Raw genomic sequence first — 19,514 nt, forward strand, 5'->3', positions numbered from 1 at the left:
TGGTGTGTCGACTGAGAAAATCGCTTCCCAGTTCAGTACACCTGGAACAAACACTGCTGACAATGCTGGAAGATGGAGTTCTGCCCACCTTAGTATGGGAGTTACTTCCTCCATCAATCTTTTGCTGCGAGTTCCGCCCTGATGATTGAGGTACGCTACCGCTGTTGCATTGTCTGAGCGGATCTGGACTGGTCTTCCTTGCAGACTGTCCAATGCCTGAACTAGAGCCATATATATGGCCTTTATTTCTAACAGATTTATTGGCAGGCGACTTTCCCTTATGGTCCATTTTCCCTGGAACCAAAGGCTTTCGAGCACCGCTCCCCAGCCTTGAAGACTGGCATCTGTTGTCAGGACTTGCCACTCCTTTATCCAAAAGGGTCTTCCCTTGTTTAAATGGTCTGTCTGTAGCCACCACGCTAGAAACCTTTTTACATTAATTGGAAACTTTATCATCTGCTTTTTTGTTGTCTGATGATTTCCGTTCCATTTGGTCAGAATAAGGTGCTGTAGAGGTCTGGAGTGGAATTGTGCCTATTCCACCATGTCGAAGGTTGACACCATCAGACCCAACAGTCGCATTGCTGCATGGACTGACATAGTCTGAGTGTGCAACGGCTCCTGAGTCATGACCTGCACCTTGACTATCTTTTTCTCTGGTAAAAAAAATTCTCTGTAAACCTGAATCCAATATGGCCCCCAAATGAACCATCTGCTGTGACGGATTCAGAGACGACTTTTCCCAATTCATGAGCCACCCGTGTCTTTGTAGACAAACTACTGTCTGTTGAAGATGGCTCAAAAGTAATTCCTGCAAATGTGCTAGGATTAACAGGTCGTCGAGGTATGGAAATATTCTTATCCCCTGCTTGCGGAAATAAGCTGCCATAACCACCATAATTTTGGTAAACGCCCTGGGTGCTGTTGCTAGCCCGAAGGGCAAAGCTTGGAACTGAAAATGTTGCTGGAGGATGGTAACATTGATGAGATCTTGCTATAGGCACATGTAGGTAAGCATCCTGTATATCCAGAGATACCATGTAATCTCCCGGTTCCATAGCCAACACTATGGAGCGTAACGTCTCCATGTGGAACCTTGGAATCCAAATGTATTTGTTTAACATTTTGAGATTGAGGATTGGTCGGAATGACCCATTTGGCTTCTGAATCACACCCGACTGAAGCAATTTCTGAACTGCTTCTTGCAGGGCATTGGCCTTCGACTCTATACGAGACGGGCTGGTGCAAAAAAATCTTTGAGGAGGCTGCCTCCTGCATGGGAACCCATAACCCCGAGATACCACCTTCTGCACCCAAGCATCTGTCGTCGACTGTTGCCATATGTGTGCAAAATGAAGGAGTCGGCCCCCAACCCAGGAATCCCTCCAGGCGGAAGCCAGTCTCTTCAGGCTGATAGTTTCTGTTCAGGCTTGGAAGCTGGCTTTCTACAAGCCTATTGCTTCCTACCCCTGGCTGATCTATTGAACTGGGGTTGCTTAGACTCCTTCTTAGCCTTTGCTTTGCCTTGCCATCGAAATGGCCGAAACTTTGAACCCCTAGTCTTAGGGTTATAACTAGCCAGAAATCTGACTTTTTTGGATTCAGCTTCTGATACTAGAATATCTGGCAATTGTTTCCCAAACAATATATTACCAATGAAAGGCAATGCTTCCAACTCTTTCTTGGATTCTGCATCTGCTTTCCAAATACGTATCCAAACTGCTCTACGAGCAGCTACTGTCAGGGCTGATGCTTTAGAAGCAATCTTACCCATATCAATCGCTGCTTCTTCCAAATACTGGGCAGTTTGTCTTAAACGGCCTAAATGATACTCCCGCTCCCTATTACGAGTGGAGAGGCCATTCTCCAGTTCCTCCATCCCAGTGGTTCTCAAACTCGGTCCTCAGGACCCCACACAGTGCATGTTTTGCAGGTAACCCAGCAGGTGCACAGGTGTATTAATGAATCACTGACACATTTAAAAAGGTCCACAGGTGGAGCTAATTATGTCACTTGTGATTCTGTGAGGAGACCTGCAAAACATGCACTGTGTGGGGTCCTGAGGACCGAGTTTGAGAACCTGTGCTCTATCCATTCTCCCATTGCCTTTGCCAACCAGGCTGAAGCCATAGCAGGCCTTACCACTGCTCCTGAGAGAGAAAATATATTTTTCAAGAAGCTATCTACCCTTCTGTCTGTGACATCATTTAATGAGGTAGAAGACAATGGCAAAGCAGATTTACAGTGGGGATTGAAAGTTTGGGCACCCCAGGCAAAAAATTCATTTTAATGTGCAAAAAGAAGCCAAGGAAAGATGGAAAAATCTCCAAAAGGCATCAAATTACAGATTAGACATTCTTAGACCATGGCCAATATTTACTAAAAAATAGAGTTTGTCCGATTTGTGTTTTTTTTCAAAGTCCCAATCCGGGAATTCACCAATCTCGGCAGTGTTTGGACTATTCGTAATGGTTTGAATGACAACGTTCACAAATACGAATGAATAGACCATCGGTCAAACGCGGCTGTTATTACATAGAATACGGGAATTCACTATTCATTCGTATTTGGGTGTTCGTCTGAGTGCTCAAATGCGGTCGTATTTTTTTGCGATTCGTTAAAAAAAGCGGCAAAAAAATAGACCTGCTTTTTTCAGTCGTGTTTACATGTGTTGCAAATAAAAAATCCCTCACACCTGAATTAGGATGCTTATAAAATGATGTTAGTGCCATTTCAATACACCTACACTCAGAAATGGCAGCAGGACTGTGGGCCAGTGATCTTTTGTGTGCTGTGGGATTCCTCAGACTCAGACATCAGCCTGTAAGTAACCAGGGCCAAGAAACTGAACATGGTCAGCAGGTTGTACAGGTTCCGCGGAGGCTGCGCAGGCCTCGTTTTTTTAGGGGGCGTCTAAATCGTAACAACATTTTCCGTCTGTATGACCTTGTCAAACTGGGCCTAGACCCTGAGACAGCACGCTCTCGCTCTGTCTCAGGCCTGCACAAACTCCTGGCTGTGTTGCACTTTCTGGCTATTGGCAGCTTTCAGGCTGTGTCTGGGGATGTCATAGGAATCTCACAGCCCTCATTTTCCAGAATCTTAACACAGGTGATGTATACCTAACTACCTCTTCTGTTTTGTGTTTGTTTTAATTTCTCGGTGGCCAGTTCTGTCCTAAAATCTCATGTTTATTGTTCTTTTAAATATACACACAGGTGTTGGCTGTTTTGCAGCCCCACATCGAGGCCCTTAATCTGCTTCCCTACCCAGGAGTCTCAGTGGCATGCCGTCAGGGTAGATTTCTATGAGCTGACTGGCATGCCCAATGTGCGTGGAGCCATAGATTGCACACACATTCAGCTGAGACCACCTAGGGGCAGTCCGCACATATATACAAACCGCCATTTCGAACACTCCACAAATGTGCAGGTGGTTTGTGATGCAAATCTCAAAATAATGAGTGTTGTTGCTGGTTACCCTGGGGCTGCCATGACTCCTTCATCCTCAGTCAGTCATCCTTCTTTGATAAGTTTGAGGACGGACAAATGCCAGAAGGATGGCTGCTGGGTATGTAATTTGATATGTGTAGGCCTACGTATACTTTGTCCAAATACAGGTGCAGATGTATTAACCTGTAGAAGGCATAATGAAGTGAGAAATCAGTTATCTATGCAAGGTGAGAAAGGCACCAGCCAATCATCTCCAATATGTAAATGAACATTTAGGAACAGATTGTCTGCTGCCTTTATTACCTTGCACATATCACTGGTTTTTCACTTCCTTATGCATTCTACAGGTTAATACATCTGCCCCACAGTGTGTTACTTATGTGTTGCTGTATCTTAACATGAATCACGTTACTATATCTGTCTTTTAGGTGATGGAGGATATGGCTGTTTCTCTTGGCTTCTAACTCCATTGTCCCGACCCGATACCCCTGCTGAACACAATTACAATCATGCACATAAATCCACGCGGAATGTGATAGAAAGATGTTTTGGTGTGCTGAAATCTAGGTTTCGGTTTCTGGATAAGTCTGGTGGCCTTTTGTTGTATAGTCCCTCCAAGGTGACTCAAATTGTGTTCTGCTGCTGCTTTCTTCATAACATGTGTTTGCAACAACATCTGCCACATGTTGAGGAGGAGGAGGAAGAAAGCAGCCAGCAAGCAGAGGAATTAGAGACATCTGGTGATACTTGGAGTACAGATATAGGGAGGCAGGTTAGGCAAGAGATCATCAATCGCTGTTTCTAAGGTAAGCTTGGTTTGCTTATTTCATTTGTTGTGTAATCATAAATAGATGTTTTGCCTTTTTTTTCTAAAAACCATTACTCAGAATGTGTCATTGACACATACAAACATACCCTCGCTTTATGTGATAGGAGTTACTGGCCGACGAGTAGTACTGCTTTTTTCTAACACTGTATAAAATATAAAAATTAATCATGCTATTGTGTATACATCCACCCATTATGCTTATAAATATTTATTCTTGAAGAAATGCTTGGTTTTTATTTATAAAAAAACATAAGGACAGGAAATACAAAAATAAAAAACAAAAAACTAAAAACATTGACCAAAACACATATGCACTATGGTAACATCAACACAGGAAAACATGTACAGGACACTGACATAGGCCAGAAGTTAAAGAAAAAAAAAAAAAAATAAACACACACATCTTCACTTTGTATTGAAAGGAAAAATATTACAGATGCCAAAGACATTACCACTATATGAGCCAAAACAAAATGTAGCAATTTTTCACAAAAATTACACAGCAGTGTGGTGTCACGGTACAAATACAAGCAAAAAACAAACAAAAAAATTGTTAATTTAATTAAATAATTAACATTATCTAATAATGACACTACACATGTAAGTGGATTCCAAACCACTTTCCAGTACTCCAGCCTCTAACATGACAACCACTGTTTTTAAAACATTGCACATGGATCACTTAAATATAAAACAGTGTCACAATTTTAATTCAAAAATCGGCCAAAAGGAAAACATTATTGCAGGACAATTCAGAGACACACCTAGTCCATACTACACATGCAAAATATCTGTCAGAAAAACACATGACATACAATAAAGTAAGATGTTACATTGGCTATTGTATAAAACATTAACCAAAACAATGTATTTGCTGACACACACTTGAAGATGGGAGTAATATGACACACATTTAAAAAAACAAAAAACATAGAATGTAAATGCAAATACGCTCACCATTCTTCCTGGGCCTATCTGAATCCCGACATGGGTTGCAGAGACAACTTCTGGAGGGATTACACTCCGCATGGGCTCCTCATACTCCAGATATCTTGCTATATAGGGCTGCCCACCACCGGTTTTCCGAGCCGACTTGGCCTCCTTGGCCATTTTGGACTTGGCACGTCGCTTTATGTCATAGTACCGTTTGCGGCACGTGTCCTCCGTCCGCTTGACCACCCCCTCACTATTGACAGCAGCAACAACTTTCGCCCACAACACCGTCTTCCTCCGTGTTGGCACCTTGGCGGACTCAGGGCCAAATAGCTGCCTCTGATACTTCATCAGCTCACGCACCAATGCCACATTTCAGCAAAACTAAACTTTACATTCCGCCCAGTCTTAGTAGTGGTGCGTGGCTGCGGAGCACTCTGACTGTCACTATCACTTGAGGCTGCTGCAGCAACCTCACCCACCTCCTCCACCTCCCTAACCTCACTAACACTCCCCTCCTCCACCTGACCGACCTCCTCCCCCTCACTCACACCCTCCACCTCTGAGTCACACATAATTGTGTGTCTAAACAGTTAACACAGAAAAAAAAGACAAACACACTCCTCCACTACCACTACACAACTCACACACACACACAAACACTGACAAGGGACTATAAAGAAAAATAACTTGGACTAAAAATGAGACAAAACCACAAAATACAAGACAACAAGAATGACAAGACGACTTTCAAACACAATACCACACACAGAAATCGCTACCAACACTCCTCACCAAACCACAAATTCACCTACCTCCACAGCACAACCTCCCTCCTCCTCACCACTAACTAAACCCACGAGGTGCGGTTGGTTTGGGGCGTATTTATATGGTTGCGCACAGACACTCCTACCATCTGAAACACAACCAATCACGAACGGGGATGAAAATCAAAACTGAAAGTGAAAATGCGGCCGCGGGAAAAAAAAAACCCTGCCGCGTTTAACTTAGGGAAAAAAACAGCAAATCCTACAAAAACACGTACGCAAACGACAATGACGGCCGTAAATGTGCCAAAAAAAAGACTGGCATCGACATCGGAAAACACGACAACCATAAAGTCGACTGCTTCGTAACTTTGCGTATACGGATTCAAAAAGTTGCATGAAAATGCACCCGATACAAAACGAGTTTAAACACTACACAAACAGACTCAAACACGAATATTAGTAAATATTGGCCCATGACAAAAAAAAGTTTGATTTTTTTCCCATCATTTACACTTTCAAAAGAACAGAAAACAAAAAATGGCGTCTGCAAACGTTTGGGCACCCTGCAGAGTAAATACCTTGTACTGCCCCCTTTGGACAGCTGAGACCTGGCAGTGTCATGGATTGTTCTCAATCATCGTCTGGAAAGACCAGATGATGTCAATCTCAAAGGTTTTAAAAGCCCAGACTCATCTGACCTTGCTCCAACAATCAGCAACATGGGTTCCTTTAAGCAGTTGTGTAGAACACTGAAACTGAGAATAGTTGACGCTCACAAAGCAGGAGAAGGCTATAAGAAGATAGCAAAGCGTTATCAGATGCCCATATCCTCTGTTCGGAATGTAATTAAGAAATGGCAGTTATCAGGAACAGTGGAAGTTAAAGCAAGATCTGTAAGACCAAGAAAAATATCAGACAGAACAGCTCGCAGGATTGTGAGAAAAGCAAGTCAAAATCCACGTTTGACTGCACGATCCCTCCAGGAAGATCTGGCAGACACTGGAGTTGTGGTATACTATTCCACTATAAAGAGATACTTGTACAAATATGGTGTTCATGGAAGAGTCATCAGAAGAAAACCTCTTCTACGTCCTCACCACAAAAATCAGCGTTTGAAGTTTGCAAATGAACATATTGCCTGATGCATTTTGGAATAAAGTTCTGTGGACCGATGAGGTTAAAATAGAACTTTTTGGCCGGAATGAGCAAAGATACGTTTGGAGAAGGAAGGGCACAGAATTTAATGAAAAGAACCTCTGTCCACTGTTAAGCATGGGGGTGGATCAATCATGCTTTGTGGTTGTATTGCAGCCAGTGGCACAGGGAACATTTCACGAGTAGAAGGAAAAATGGATTCAATAAGATTCCAGCAAATTTTGGACGCTAACTTGATGCCATCTGTGAAAAAGCTGAAGTTAAAGAGAGGCTGGCTTCTACAAATGGATAATGATCCTAAACATACCTCAAAATCCACGGTGAATTACATCAAGAGGCGTAAACTGAAGGTTTTGCCATATATATATATATATATATATATATATATATATATATAATCAATCTGACCACAACCGTGCACCTGATTTGAGGTTCAGAACAGAACTGACAACATATAAAAGTCAGCACACATACTAGCAGTCAGTCACGTTAAGGTATTAGACATTGTCATATGAGAATACAATCACCATCATAATAACTTACAAGTAAGTGGGATAATTGCATTTCTGTTTTAAACTGGGTTTTTTCAAACATAACATGCAGAAACACAGTAATATACAGGTCTCGTATGCAATAAGTACCAAAAATTAACTATTCGTACTAACAAGTAGAGAGAATTTTAGTACTGTATAACCTTTCCTCCATAGAGCGGGATACAGGGAGACTCACCACACTTCCATATCCACAAATACGCTTGCAAGACGCTGAGTGAATTCAGACGCTACTGATGTACACTACCGCTCCTGATAACTGATGAGAGACACGGACGCTCACTAACGGACACAGACGCTCAGTGAATACCAGTGAAAAAATAATGAGTGGAAGGAAGATCAAAGGCGCTGCTATACAAATGACGAATATAGTAAAGGAAGGTGTAATATACTTGCAAAACCTCGTAGTCCTTCGTTAATCTTTTTCTATTAATCCAATGATTACCAGATGTTTACATGCAATAAAAACAAAAATAAACAACAAGTGTGTAGTATTGTCTATAATAAGTTCAATTTTTTCAATTTTTGTGTGTTCTCCGATGAAGCAGAGCCCTATGATGTGGAGGTTTTTCTTGATAGGAGATAAGGATAGTTTCTCACCACCACTTCACAAACATAGGTACACGTACCAAAACTCACTTAGAGTTAAATATCACCATACACATAAAGGTTTCTTTTCTACTTCTGATCATAACACGTGAAACGAGCTCTGTTCAATGAAACGTACCACACTCACGTTTTCAGCAGATCGTATTCCACACGTAGCGGTTTCTTTAAATAGATGAATAACTCTTCTCTTCCAAAAAGAATTCATTTATTGGTGCGTGATACAATTTAAAATACAATTAAATAAAATCTCCTTAATCAGTTACCAAAAAAATCCAGGATAGAACAAAATGTGTGTCAGAATGGAATGCGACAATCACAAGTGAATTCCGGACTTACACTTGCGAACACAAATGTTGCATATTACCTTGGATTGGTGTGAATATAGGAGAATTAAAAAAAGCACTGTCTGATATCACCAACGCCGTTTCGACACAAAGTCTTTTTCAAGGTGGATGCTCAGACAGTGACTGACAACCATATTTATACCAGTGAACAGGAAATGGAAATGCATCATGGGTAACTTGAATAAAATATATGGGTGAGATGTTTTATTATCTTTCCCTGTGCTAGTTACAACTACACTGAATAATAATGCTCACCCAACTATTAAATTTCATTTTCATATATATTATATATCTAAATATAGCTAGGAATGCATCGTGGTCGCGGCCAGCCGCACTTCCGCGTTCCACGATGCGTTCCATGGCCCGGAAGTGGGCCGCGATCACGTGACCTCTGCTTCCTTTCTTGCAGGGAGCAGAGTGACTGATCATCGTGATCGCGCCCTGTTGACTTTCTGCGTCTCAGGATGCGTTCCAGCACCCGGAAGTCAGCCGCGGACACGTGACCCCATCTTCCCCTTTTACGGGGAATGATGTTTACTGCGTGCCCGGTCACTTGGCAACAAAAGAGACAAAAGGTGGATATAATTACGGATCTCGCGATGCGTTCCAGCAACCGGAAATGGGTGGTGGACACAGCTCCATCTTCCCCTTTCACAGGGAATGACGATACATATGTGTCTAAATCACCTAACAACAATATAATATAATTGTAAACCATGTTCAAGAACCACCAATTATAATACTATAATAAAAATAATACTGTTAAAAATAATACTGTTAAAAATACCATGATAAATAAACATGGCAAAATTACATGCACCTCTCCATTAGTGGATGTACATTATAATTTAAAAAGGAAATATGTATTCTGTTAATATAAACATCAAGCCTATCAGTGAACATACTTTATAGGTTATTAAGAAGGTAATGATAAGGAACAGACTTAAACTGGTTACATGAACCATTTAAGCTCGAAGTCTGAATTTAAGCCACAAGGGATGAGTGTATTTAGTTTAAAAATCCACTGCATATCAGCCTTTGCGAGATTTGTCTCTAAATCCCTGTCCCTCCAGTTGGATTTAATTTGCTGAATTCCCATAAATGAAGATATTTTTGATGTTGCACAGTTATGTTTTTTAGCAAAATGATCAGAGAGGGAGTGGGTCTGCAGTCCCTTTTTCACATTACGTATATGTTCTGCGATCCTTGTTTTTAATGCTCTCCCTGTCCTGCCTACATACAGCAAACCACAATCGCATTTTATTAAATAAATGACATTAATTGTGTGGCACGTGATGAAATTATTTATCTCATAGTTTACGTTATTGACAGAAAAACTGGTTATTTTTGAATTTTCTGAGGATATGGTTCTACATGCTATGCATGTGCCGCACCTGTGGAAGCCTTTAGTGCGTATGGGATTGGAAGAAGTGAATGGTAATGCACTTCTTACTAATGCACTCTTCAGATTTTTTCCTCTTCTATAAATAAATCTTGGTTGGGCAGGAATAATATCTCTCAACACTGGATCTCTTAAAAGCAGATGCCAGTGCTGGCGAATTATATGTTCCTGTTTTTTATAATTCGCCCCAAAACCGGATATAAAGGCATGATTGTTGATGGATTTATTTTTTTCTTTTTTCAAGATTTCTTTCCTATCAAGCCTTTCTACTTCTTCTTCCACCTTCATAAGGAGCTTTGGATCGTATCCCTTTTTCAAAAATTTATTTTTCATTTCTTTCTTCTGATCATTATAGTGCTGGGGTTCGCTGCAATTCCTTTTTAACCTCAGGAATTGTCCTTTTGGGATTCCTCTAATCCATTGGGGATGATGTTGACTTGAAAATGGTAGGAGACTATTCGAGTCCGTTGGTTTCGTATAACCCCTTGTGTGTATGGCGTCATCCTTAATATAAATGGTCAAGTCTAAGAAATTAATTTTCTCTTGACTTATATCAAAAGTTAACGTTATGTTCATAGTGTTGGTGTTCAAATCTGAGCATAGTTTTTCCAAATTTGATCGTTCTCCTTTCCATACAAAGATGATATCATCGATATACCTGAACCATGACACCAAGTCCGCACCGGCCAGCGAGTGGTTATATACTGAATCTTCCTCCCACTTAGACATGAAGAGGTTCGCATAGCTCGGTGCGAACTTGGTGCCCATGGCGGTCCCGACTTTCTGCAAAAAATATTCCCCATTAAAGAAAAAATAATTATTCTCAAGTACAAATTGGATACTTTCTAAAATAAATTCTATTTTTTCTTGTTCCATTTCAGATTTTTCCAAGTGCCATTTTACTGCATTCAGACCGTCACTGTGGTTAATTATAGTGTACAGTGACGTAACATCCGCTGTAACCAAAAAAGAATCATGTTGCCACTCTATCTCTGATAATTTATTGATTGTATCCGTTGTATCTTTAAGGTGTGATTTACTTTTTATTACAAGTGGTTGTAGGTAAAAATCAATCATCTCTGAAAGATTTGTGGTTATGCTACCTACCCCAGAGATGATAGGGCGACCCGGAGGTCGTGCTGGGTCTTTATGTATTTTAGGAAGAGTATATATGGTGGGGTTTTCGGATGCTCAACATTCAAAAATTCAAACTCCTTTTTTGTCAAGGTGCCCTTTTCCAGGTATTTAGTAATAAGTTTTAAATAATTACTTTTGATCTTTGTAGTCGGGTCTATCTTTAATTTTTGATAAGTCCCATTTGAATTCAGTTGGGCCATAATTTCTTCGATGTAGTCTGATTTATTTTGAACTGTTATACCCCCACCCTTATCACAGGGTTTTATGATTATATTTTTATCATCCTTCAATGATTTTATTGCTAATCTTTCTTTTTTGGTAATATTTTGTTTTATTCGTGATTTCTTCGTTTGTGAAGTTTTAATTTTCTTGAAGTCTTCTGCAACTGATTTGGTAAAGCTTTCTACCATACATCCCCTCACATGTGTTGGACAAAAGGTGGATCTTTTTCTAAACGGTGTTTCCACTACTGGATCCACGTTTAGAGTATTTTTCTCTGTATTGAGTGCAAAAAAATTTTTCAAAGTGAGTTTCCTTGAGAACTTTTGAACGTCAATATGGACGTCAAAGGCATCCGTAGTAGAGGTCGGGGCAAATTTTAATCCCTTCTTTAGAATGCTGAGTTCCTCTTTGGTTAATTCGTGAGAACTTAAATTGAATATTTTAATTTCATCAGCACTTTGTGTCCTCTGTTTCACATACTTCATTTTTATTTTTATTTTTTTCTCTCTCTTTTTTTGTCCACCCCTTTTTCCCCGACTTTTTGATTTGATTATCTCATGTTTCTCCAATTGTCTCGCCGTTCTAAAAAAGGCCCTCTATTCTCTCTAAAATTGTCAAATGCCTCGAATCTATTGTAGGTGTCCACTGGGGGTCTATTATTCCATCTATTGTATCTGAAATTCCTTCTAGCGAATCTCCTTGGGTATGACCAATTATTTTGTTGGAAATGATCTTCATCTCTATTCCTTAATGGGTATCTTCCTCCTCTTTGTCTTGGATAGTTTTCATAGATCGATGGATATTTATGTTGATGATCATCTATGTCTTGATGGAATCTAACTTTTTTCTTTTTCCAATCTTCACGTTCTTCTTTATCCATAGACGGTGATTGCACTTGATGTTCCCCTTTATTTCTATTTTTGTTCTTTCTGTTTTTTGTTTTTATCTTCTTCTCACCGTCGTTACCTCCATTTCTATAGAATTTATGATCCCTTTTTTATTTTCTTCTGTTTCTTCTCAATTAACTCTTTCGTATGTTTGCTAATATTGATTTCCATTTCCTTATCTAGAATTACAAATTCTGGTAGTTGTTGATATGGTTGAACCATTGTTTGTAAAGTTTTTATTTTATCATTGAGATCAAGTAATTTATCTCTCCTTTCTTTTATTATTAATTTTATCAGGGAGAAAGAGCAGGTTTCTAAAAAATTTTCCCATTCCCTTTTAAACTGTTCACTGGAATCTGTGAAGCTTGGGGATTTTTTAATCCTCAAGCCTTTTGGTATGATGTCATCCGCTTGATATTTCTCAAGGGTTGCCACCTCCCACCAAAGGGAATTCTCTTTTAATAATAGAGACCCTAACTTACTCATGGCCGTTTCTAAATCATCATCAGTTAATTCCTCATTCTCTAAACAACAATCCAATTTAAATACTTCTTTTAAGGATTCTTGTCTTTCTTTCAGATGTCTAAACATGTTTGCAGCCTAAACTCGCACTCCTGGGAATGTGAAGCACAAAAATATAAATGTGTGTGAGTTCTGGCGCAAAAGCTAGCTGCCCAATCCTAACCTTCCTATGATCTGCCCAAATCCAGATCACAAAGAGATACAAGTGAAAAAATAATGAGTGGAAGGAAGATCAAAGGCGCTGCTATACAAATGACAAATATAGTAAAGGAAGGTGTAATATACTTGCAAAACCTCGTAGTCCTTCGTTAATCTTTTTCTATTAATCCAATGATTACCAGATGTTTACATGCAATAAAAACAAAAATAAACAACAAGTGTGTAGTATTGTCTATAATAAGTTCAATTTTTTCAATTTTTGTGCACTGTCTGAGCATCCACCTTGAAAAAGACTTTGTGTCGAAACGGCGTTGGTGATATCAGACAGTGCTTTTTTTAATTCTCCTATATTCACACCAATCCAAGGTAATATGCAACATTTGTGTTCGCAAGTGTAAGTCCGGAATTCACTTGTGATTGTCGCATTCCATTCTGACACACATTTTGTTCTATCCTGGATTTTTTTTGGTAACTGATTAAGGAGATTTTATTTAATTGTATTTTAAATTGTATCACGCACCAATAAATTAATTCTTTTTGGAAGAGAAGAGTTATTCATCTATTTAAAGAAACCGCTACGTGTGGAATACCATCTGCTGAAAACGTGAGTGTGGTACGTTTCATTGAACAGAGCTCGTTTCACGTATTATGATCAGAAGTAGAAAAGAAACCTTTATGTGTATGGTGATATTTAACTCTAAGTGAGTTTTGGTACGTGTACCTATGTTTGTGAAGTGGTGGTGAGAAACTATCCTTATCTCCTATCAAGAAAAACCTCCACATCATAGGGCTCTGCTTCATCGGAGAACACACAAAAATTGAAAAAATTGAACTTATTATAGACAATACTACACACTTGTTGTTTATTTTTGTTTTTATTGCATGTAAACATCTGGTAATCATTGGATTAATAGAAAAAGATTAACGAAGGACTACGAGGTTTTGCAAGTATATTACACCTTTCTTTACTATATTCGTCATTTGTATAGCAGCGCCTTTGATCTTCCTTCCACTCATTTTTTCACTTGTATCTCTTTGTGATCTGGATTTGGGCAGATCATAGGAAGGTTAGGATTGGGCAGCTAGCTTTTGCGCCAGAACTCACACACATTTATATTTTTGTGCTCAGTGAATACCACATGTATGCAGACGCTACGGCCTGCGACTCGGTCTAGGCGGGATGTCTAGTGTACACAACCGCAGCGTCTAAGCTGCGACAGAGTACCCTTGTGGTAGCGTCTGAGACGGAAGTGAGGTCATTGAGTTCATGGACGAGAGACGAGCGGAAACTGGTCATGAACTTGGGGGAGGGGCGACCAGGAGAGCGTCTGATTCCCCCGTTGACTTAAACTCTAAGGATCGCGGCTTCAACCTAGTCCTGGCACCTATGATCCCTAAAGCATAGCGCTGTTGCACCTAAGAGTGTTCGGCGCATCATCACACTGTTTGTAGTCTCCTCCAACACAGTGTAGCTGTGTCCGGACCCCCTAGTAAGAGGAAACCGATGCCTTATCTTCTCCCCATGCTCCGGCCACAGCCTGGTTATGTCTGCTGGACCTGCTAGAATCATCCGACACAGACGCCCGTCGACACAGCACTGTACCGCGAAGGTAAGCGTTGTTGCGACCCGGTGGGGAGTTGTTGGAGCGACTCTTTCTAGTATGCGTAGAAACATAGTAAGACTATAAAAATAAAATAATAAAAGCTACAGGCTGCTACAACAGCAGCCCTGTGACCATGGCCGGCTCCTTGCCGCACCAAACAAAAAACTGATTTGACTGAGTCAGTGGGCGGGATTATATGGAGAAGCCCTGATGCATCCTGGGAGGCCAGAAAGCTTGTGACCGTTTGGTGCCATTTCTGCTGTCGCTACGGCATATCCCAATGCTATCCTGTGGATAACCTGTGGACCCAGCCAGAGAAAGGTAGGCTACTAGATGGCGAGACTGCGAGTGAGAGTATGAGATTGTGACCAACACTGAAGTGTGCGTCAAAGCCCAAGTGAGGAGCTACACAGAAGGGGTGGGTTGCACCTAAGAGGGCATTGGTGAGTGTCAGAGTGGCATGACAGTGTGGGCGATCATCGCAGTAGTGCTACTGCACCAAGAGCTGGAAGAGAGTATGCAGAAAGAGCAGGGTAGGAGTAGCTGTGGAACTACTGTTCAAAAGGAGGAGATTTATATATTTACTTTATAATTTTGCAACCCAAGTATTGTGCTGGAGAGGAGTAGGTGTGTAAATAAAAAGTTATTCTGAAAAATACTTTGTCTGGCATCCAACTTATTGAGATGTGGCTGATTTATCAACGAGTTTTATCATACGCAACAAGTTTCAAAACTTGTTGTATATGATAAATGGTGAGCCAGCCAATCAGCCCCCAAATGTCATCTGTCAAACAAATGACAGTTAGGAGCAGATTGGCTGGATCCCCATTTATCATACTCAACGAGTTTTAAAACTTGTTGCGTATGATAAAACTCATTGCTAAATCAGCCCCTAATGCTTTGCTCCACCACGTTACAACAGTTGTGTTCAAAACTGGAAAAAAAAGTTAAAGACATTGATGTAAAACGTATGTGTGGGGATCCCTTGGTCTCTTATTGCTCACACCTACAAACTTACACAGTAACAAGGGGTTACACTAAAGAATGCTTTTATTATTTAAACAATAATGGACGTTTTGCTGGAATAATTATAGATTTACTGTTTACATAATTATATTGTACAATTAGTTTATACTGTTCTTTTTTATAAGCAGGGAAGTACTGTATCTGAGCCGGGATCCGGATTGAAAGTAGACAGTAACTAGGTCGACAATGTCTAGGTCGACCACCATTGGTCGACAGTAACTAGGTCGACAGGGTGTCTAGGTCGACAGGGTCTTTAGGTCGACATGTTCTAGGTCGACAGGTCAAAAGGTCGACATGAGTTTTTCACAATTTTTTTCTTTTTTTCAACCTTTTCATACTTAACGATCCACGTGGACTACGATTGGAACGGTAATCTGTGCCAAGCGAAGGCATCATGACCGAAGCATGGCGAGCGAAGCGAGCCATGCGAGGGGACGCGGTGCACTAATTGGGGTTCCTGGTCACTCTACAAAGAAAACGACACCAAAATAACATTAAAAACTCATGTTGACCTAGAACATGTCGACCTAAAGACCCTGTCGACCTAGACACCCTGTCGACCTAGTTACTGTCGACCAATAGGTTGACCTAGTTTCTGTCGACTTTCAATACCACACCCATCTGAGCCAAGGTGAAGTTTCTACTAAAGTCCAGTAAATAAGGCCAAATTTCTCCCGATTAATGAATTACAGTCACATTTAACTACCATAAATGCTCTGAAGCACAGTACTATGTAAAGGTGTGTACACAAGGTAAGATCCCTTCTATGCCCGATTTTGACTCTGCGATTTCCCTTGAACCCCTCCCCGCCTTCCCGAGAGCCCAGATTGACTAGCTGTACTTTCGATTTTGTCTATGTACGATTTTGACGAATAGGTCCTACACACTTACCAATGCTTCCAAGTTGGACGATGGTCGATTTCAACGATCAAAGACCATCGTCCAAATTGGCTTGCTATGCAGAACGAGGGAAAAACGATGAACGACCATGGGGATGCGCATCGCTCATCGTTGGTGCATACACACTGAGCGATATGAACAATTTCTCGTTCATTACTGAACGAGATCGTTTATACTGGCCGCACACATCGGCAAGTGTGTAGGGCCCATTAGTGCCAATTTTGACTATACTTTGAGCTAGATAGTACACTAGATAGTCAAGATTGACTTGCCTGCACAGTCTATCTAGCCTTACGATACCAACCTTGCAGGAGTGCAAATCGGGATTGAATCGGTATCGCAAGTTGCCTAACACCTTGACATATGCACTAACTTTCCTTAAGATTTTGACTATATAGTCAAAATCTTACAGCTTTATCTCACCGTGTGTACACACCTTAAGATGTATACAGCAATTGTTCACTTACCAACTGACAACTGGGAACACTGGATACAAATTGAGCTCCTTGACAACCCAAGATGAAACCAGCCAGGTTCAGCAAGACACAGACCACTGACAACATGACAAACAGGTTTACCTTGAATAGAGAAACACATAGAAAATGTTAATGACCTTATATCTCTTTATTTGAAATATAAAAGATTGCACCCCACAGAAACTATCCATATTCTATGTAAATATAATGTAATAAAAATGTCACAGTTACCTACGGTCCCCAAATGTCTGGGAGACAGCAGGCAATTATGCAGTATGGGTGCTTACTTGCCTATAAGGGAAGCGTGAAAATGCGGCGGTACACAAACTGCACCATTTCCACTGCACATGAATGAGCTGGCAAGCTGTGCCCCACGTGTATCTGCTATAACGGATATGGCAAGAGGTTAGTTAAGTCTAACTGTTAACTGCCAGTATTGCAGAGGCAGCAAAGCATTGCTCAGCTGCCCGGAAATATTCTATAGATAAAAAAAGGCAATATATAACCAGTCTATCGCCATGTCTTAGTAAATAGGCCAGTGCGTTCTTGTTGTCCTAGAAAAGCACATCAGTCCTAACATAGCAATCTGCTGCAGAGAAGTGAGAAAGAGCTTGGTGGAAATAACTGGAGCAGAAATATTCCAGTTATTTCATGGATATTACACAGCATTTGACATATAATTATATTAGTACATTGATAATTATCTTGAATACATTTATATTACAAGTATTTATTTGTAAATTTATAAGTATAATAGTTATAGTACTGTGCAAAAGTTTTAGGCAGGTCTGTGAAAAAATGCTGCAAAGTAAGAATGCTTTAAAATAATAACAGTTGTAATAGTTTATTTATATAAAATCAACAAAATGTAAAGTGAATAAACAGAAGAGAAATCTAAATCAAAGCAATATTTGGTGTGACCAGCAACAGCATCAATTCTTCTAGGTACACTTGCATGCAGTTTTTGAAGGAACTCGGCGAGAGGTTGTTCCAAACATCTTGGAGAACTAACCACAGATCTTCTGGGCATGTAGGCTTGCTCAAATCCTTCTGTCTTTTCATTTACCAATGGAAGCAGGTGGTGCGGATGGAAGATGCATCATCGTAGCTACGCCCATACAATACACGTAAGCTCGGCATTGTGTAGCAGGTGGGGGGCATGACCACGATGACACAAACGTGCAACCACGTCCTCTACCCCACCTAATATTCCACACCCCTGAACTCCCCTTCCCCCCCACTACGCCATCCCCTGCTGTGATGAGTTGCCTGCTCCCTCCCGAGGTGGGAATTCAGAATGTCGGCAAGTATGCAGCTCTACAATGTAGCATATTGTTAACTGGGGGGCAATTCAATGTGGCATTATAAAAGCTGGTAGCACTGTGTGGTATGATATGAACTAGTGCATTTATGAGGCATAAAATTAACTGGGACAATGCTATTGTGTATAAAATGTTGCTATGTAGCCCGCAAAGTTCTGGTTATACCCCTGTACACATGTTCTGTGTAATGTGTTCTGGATTAAAAGGATATTATAGCAAACCTACACACTTGGATGCAGTTAAAATGCCAGCTATTGGGATCCCGGCATTCAGGATACCAACGCCGGAATCCCCACAGCCGACATTATACAGACAGCCGGAATCCCGACACCCGCCCGGAATTCTCACTTGGTTGGTGGGTCCACGCCACCAATAGAGTGGGAATAGAACCTGTGGCAAGCTAGGCTCACCACTGGGTCCGATGCGTGGTGAGCGCAACCAGCCTGCAAGAGGACTCCCGGCCTCACTGCTGGGATTCCGTAGACAAGATGCCGCTGCTGCTAAACTGAGAGCCGGCATACCGTCTGCAGGTATTTCATATCAGATCCTACATACTGTATATTAGGTCCCCCACATTTCAAAACAAATATATATTAATAATCATGGCCTTTTATATTGACATACATTTTCATGGATAGCCTTGGACGGTCACAGGAATTAGGAATACCTTAGTCACTATCCGATTGAAAAAAAAAAAAGCTTATTATACTATATAAATACACTGTGAATAATTAATAATCCTACCACATTAAGCATGTTGACATTTGTCTTTATCTTGTTTTAACATCTGGTGATTTAGAAGCTGAAGTATATGGGGTATATGCAATTGTGGTCGAATTCCCGAAATTGGCGAATTTCGGGTCATTTTCGACCAAAAAAAAAAAATTCGCCTATGCAATGCAGTGTTTTCCGACCAAAAAACGGACTTTCAAAATTCGACTTTTTGAAATTCGACTTTTTGCAAATTCGACTTTTCTGCAATGATACAAGTGCTGCAATTCGACCAAAGCATATTCAATTCAAGTTTGGAAATTCGACAGCAGTGCTTTTAGACAGCAAATTCGTCATTTTCAATCCGCCACACTTTGGAGGGTGAAAACAAATAAAAAAATTTTAAACATGTTTTTTTTGGTGTTTTTTTTTTGGGAATAGCAGATCTATTTATATTAGAAGGGATTAGGTACTTTTTTTTTTTGGGGGGGAGGCACAAATAT

At 40.5% G+C, this 19,514-nt stretch overlaps 1 protein-coding gene across 3 annotated transcripts in view; it reads right to left on the reverse strand.

Moving 5' to 3' along the window:
* ENTREP1 (endosomal transmembrane epsin interactor 1) overlaps positions 1-19,514 on the reverse strand; it is a 333,779-nt gene that overhangs the window by 225,139 nt on the left and 89,126 nt on the right. For all 3 annotated transcript variants that reach the window (XM_063913909.1, XM_063913908.1, XM_063913907.1), the window contains exon 3: positions 16,970-17,080. In XM_063913909.1, the coding sequence (XP_063769979.1) occupies positions 16,970-17,080 (111 nt within the window). The remainder of the gene's footprint in view (positions 1-16,969; positions 17,081-19,514) is intronic.

Source organism: Pseudophryne corroboree, chromosome 1, assembly GCF_028390025.1.
Source record: "Pseudophryne corroboree isolate aPseCor3 chromosome 1, aPseCor3.hap2, whole genome shotgun sequence".
Classification (NCBI taxonomy): Eukaryota; Metazoa; Chordata; class Amphibia; order Anura; family Myobatrachidae; genus Pseudophryne; species Pseudophryne corroboree.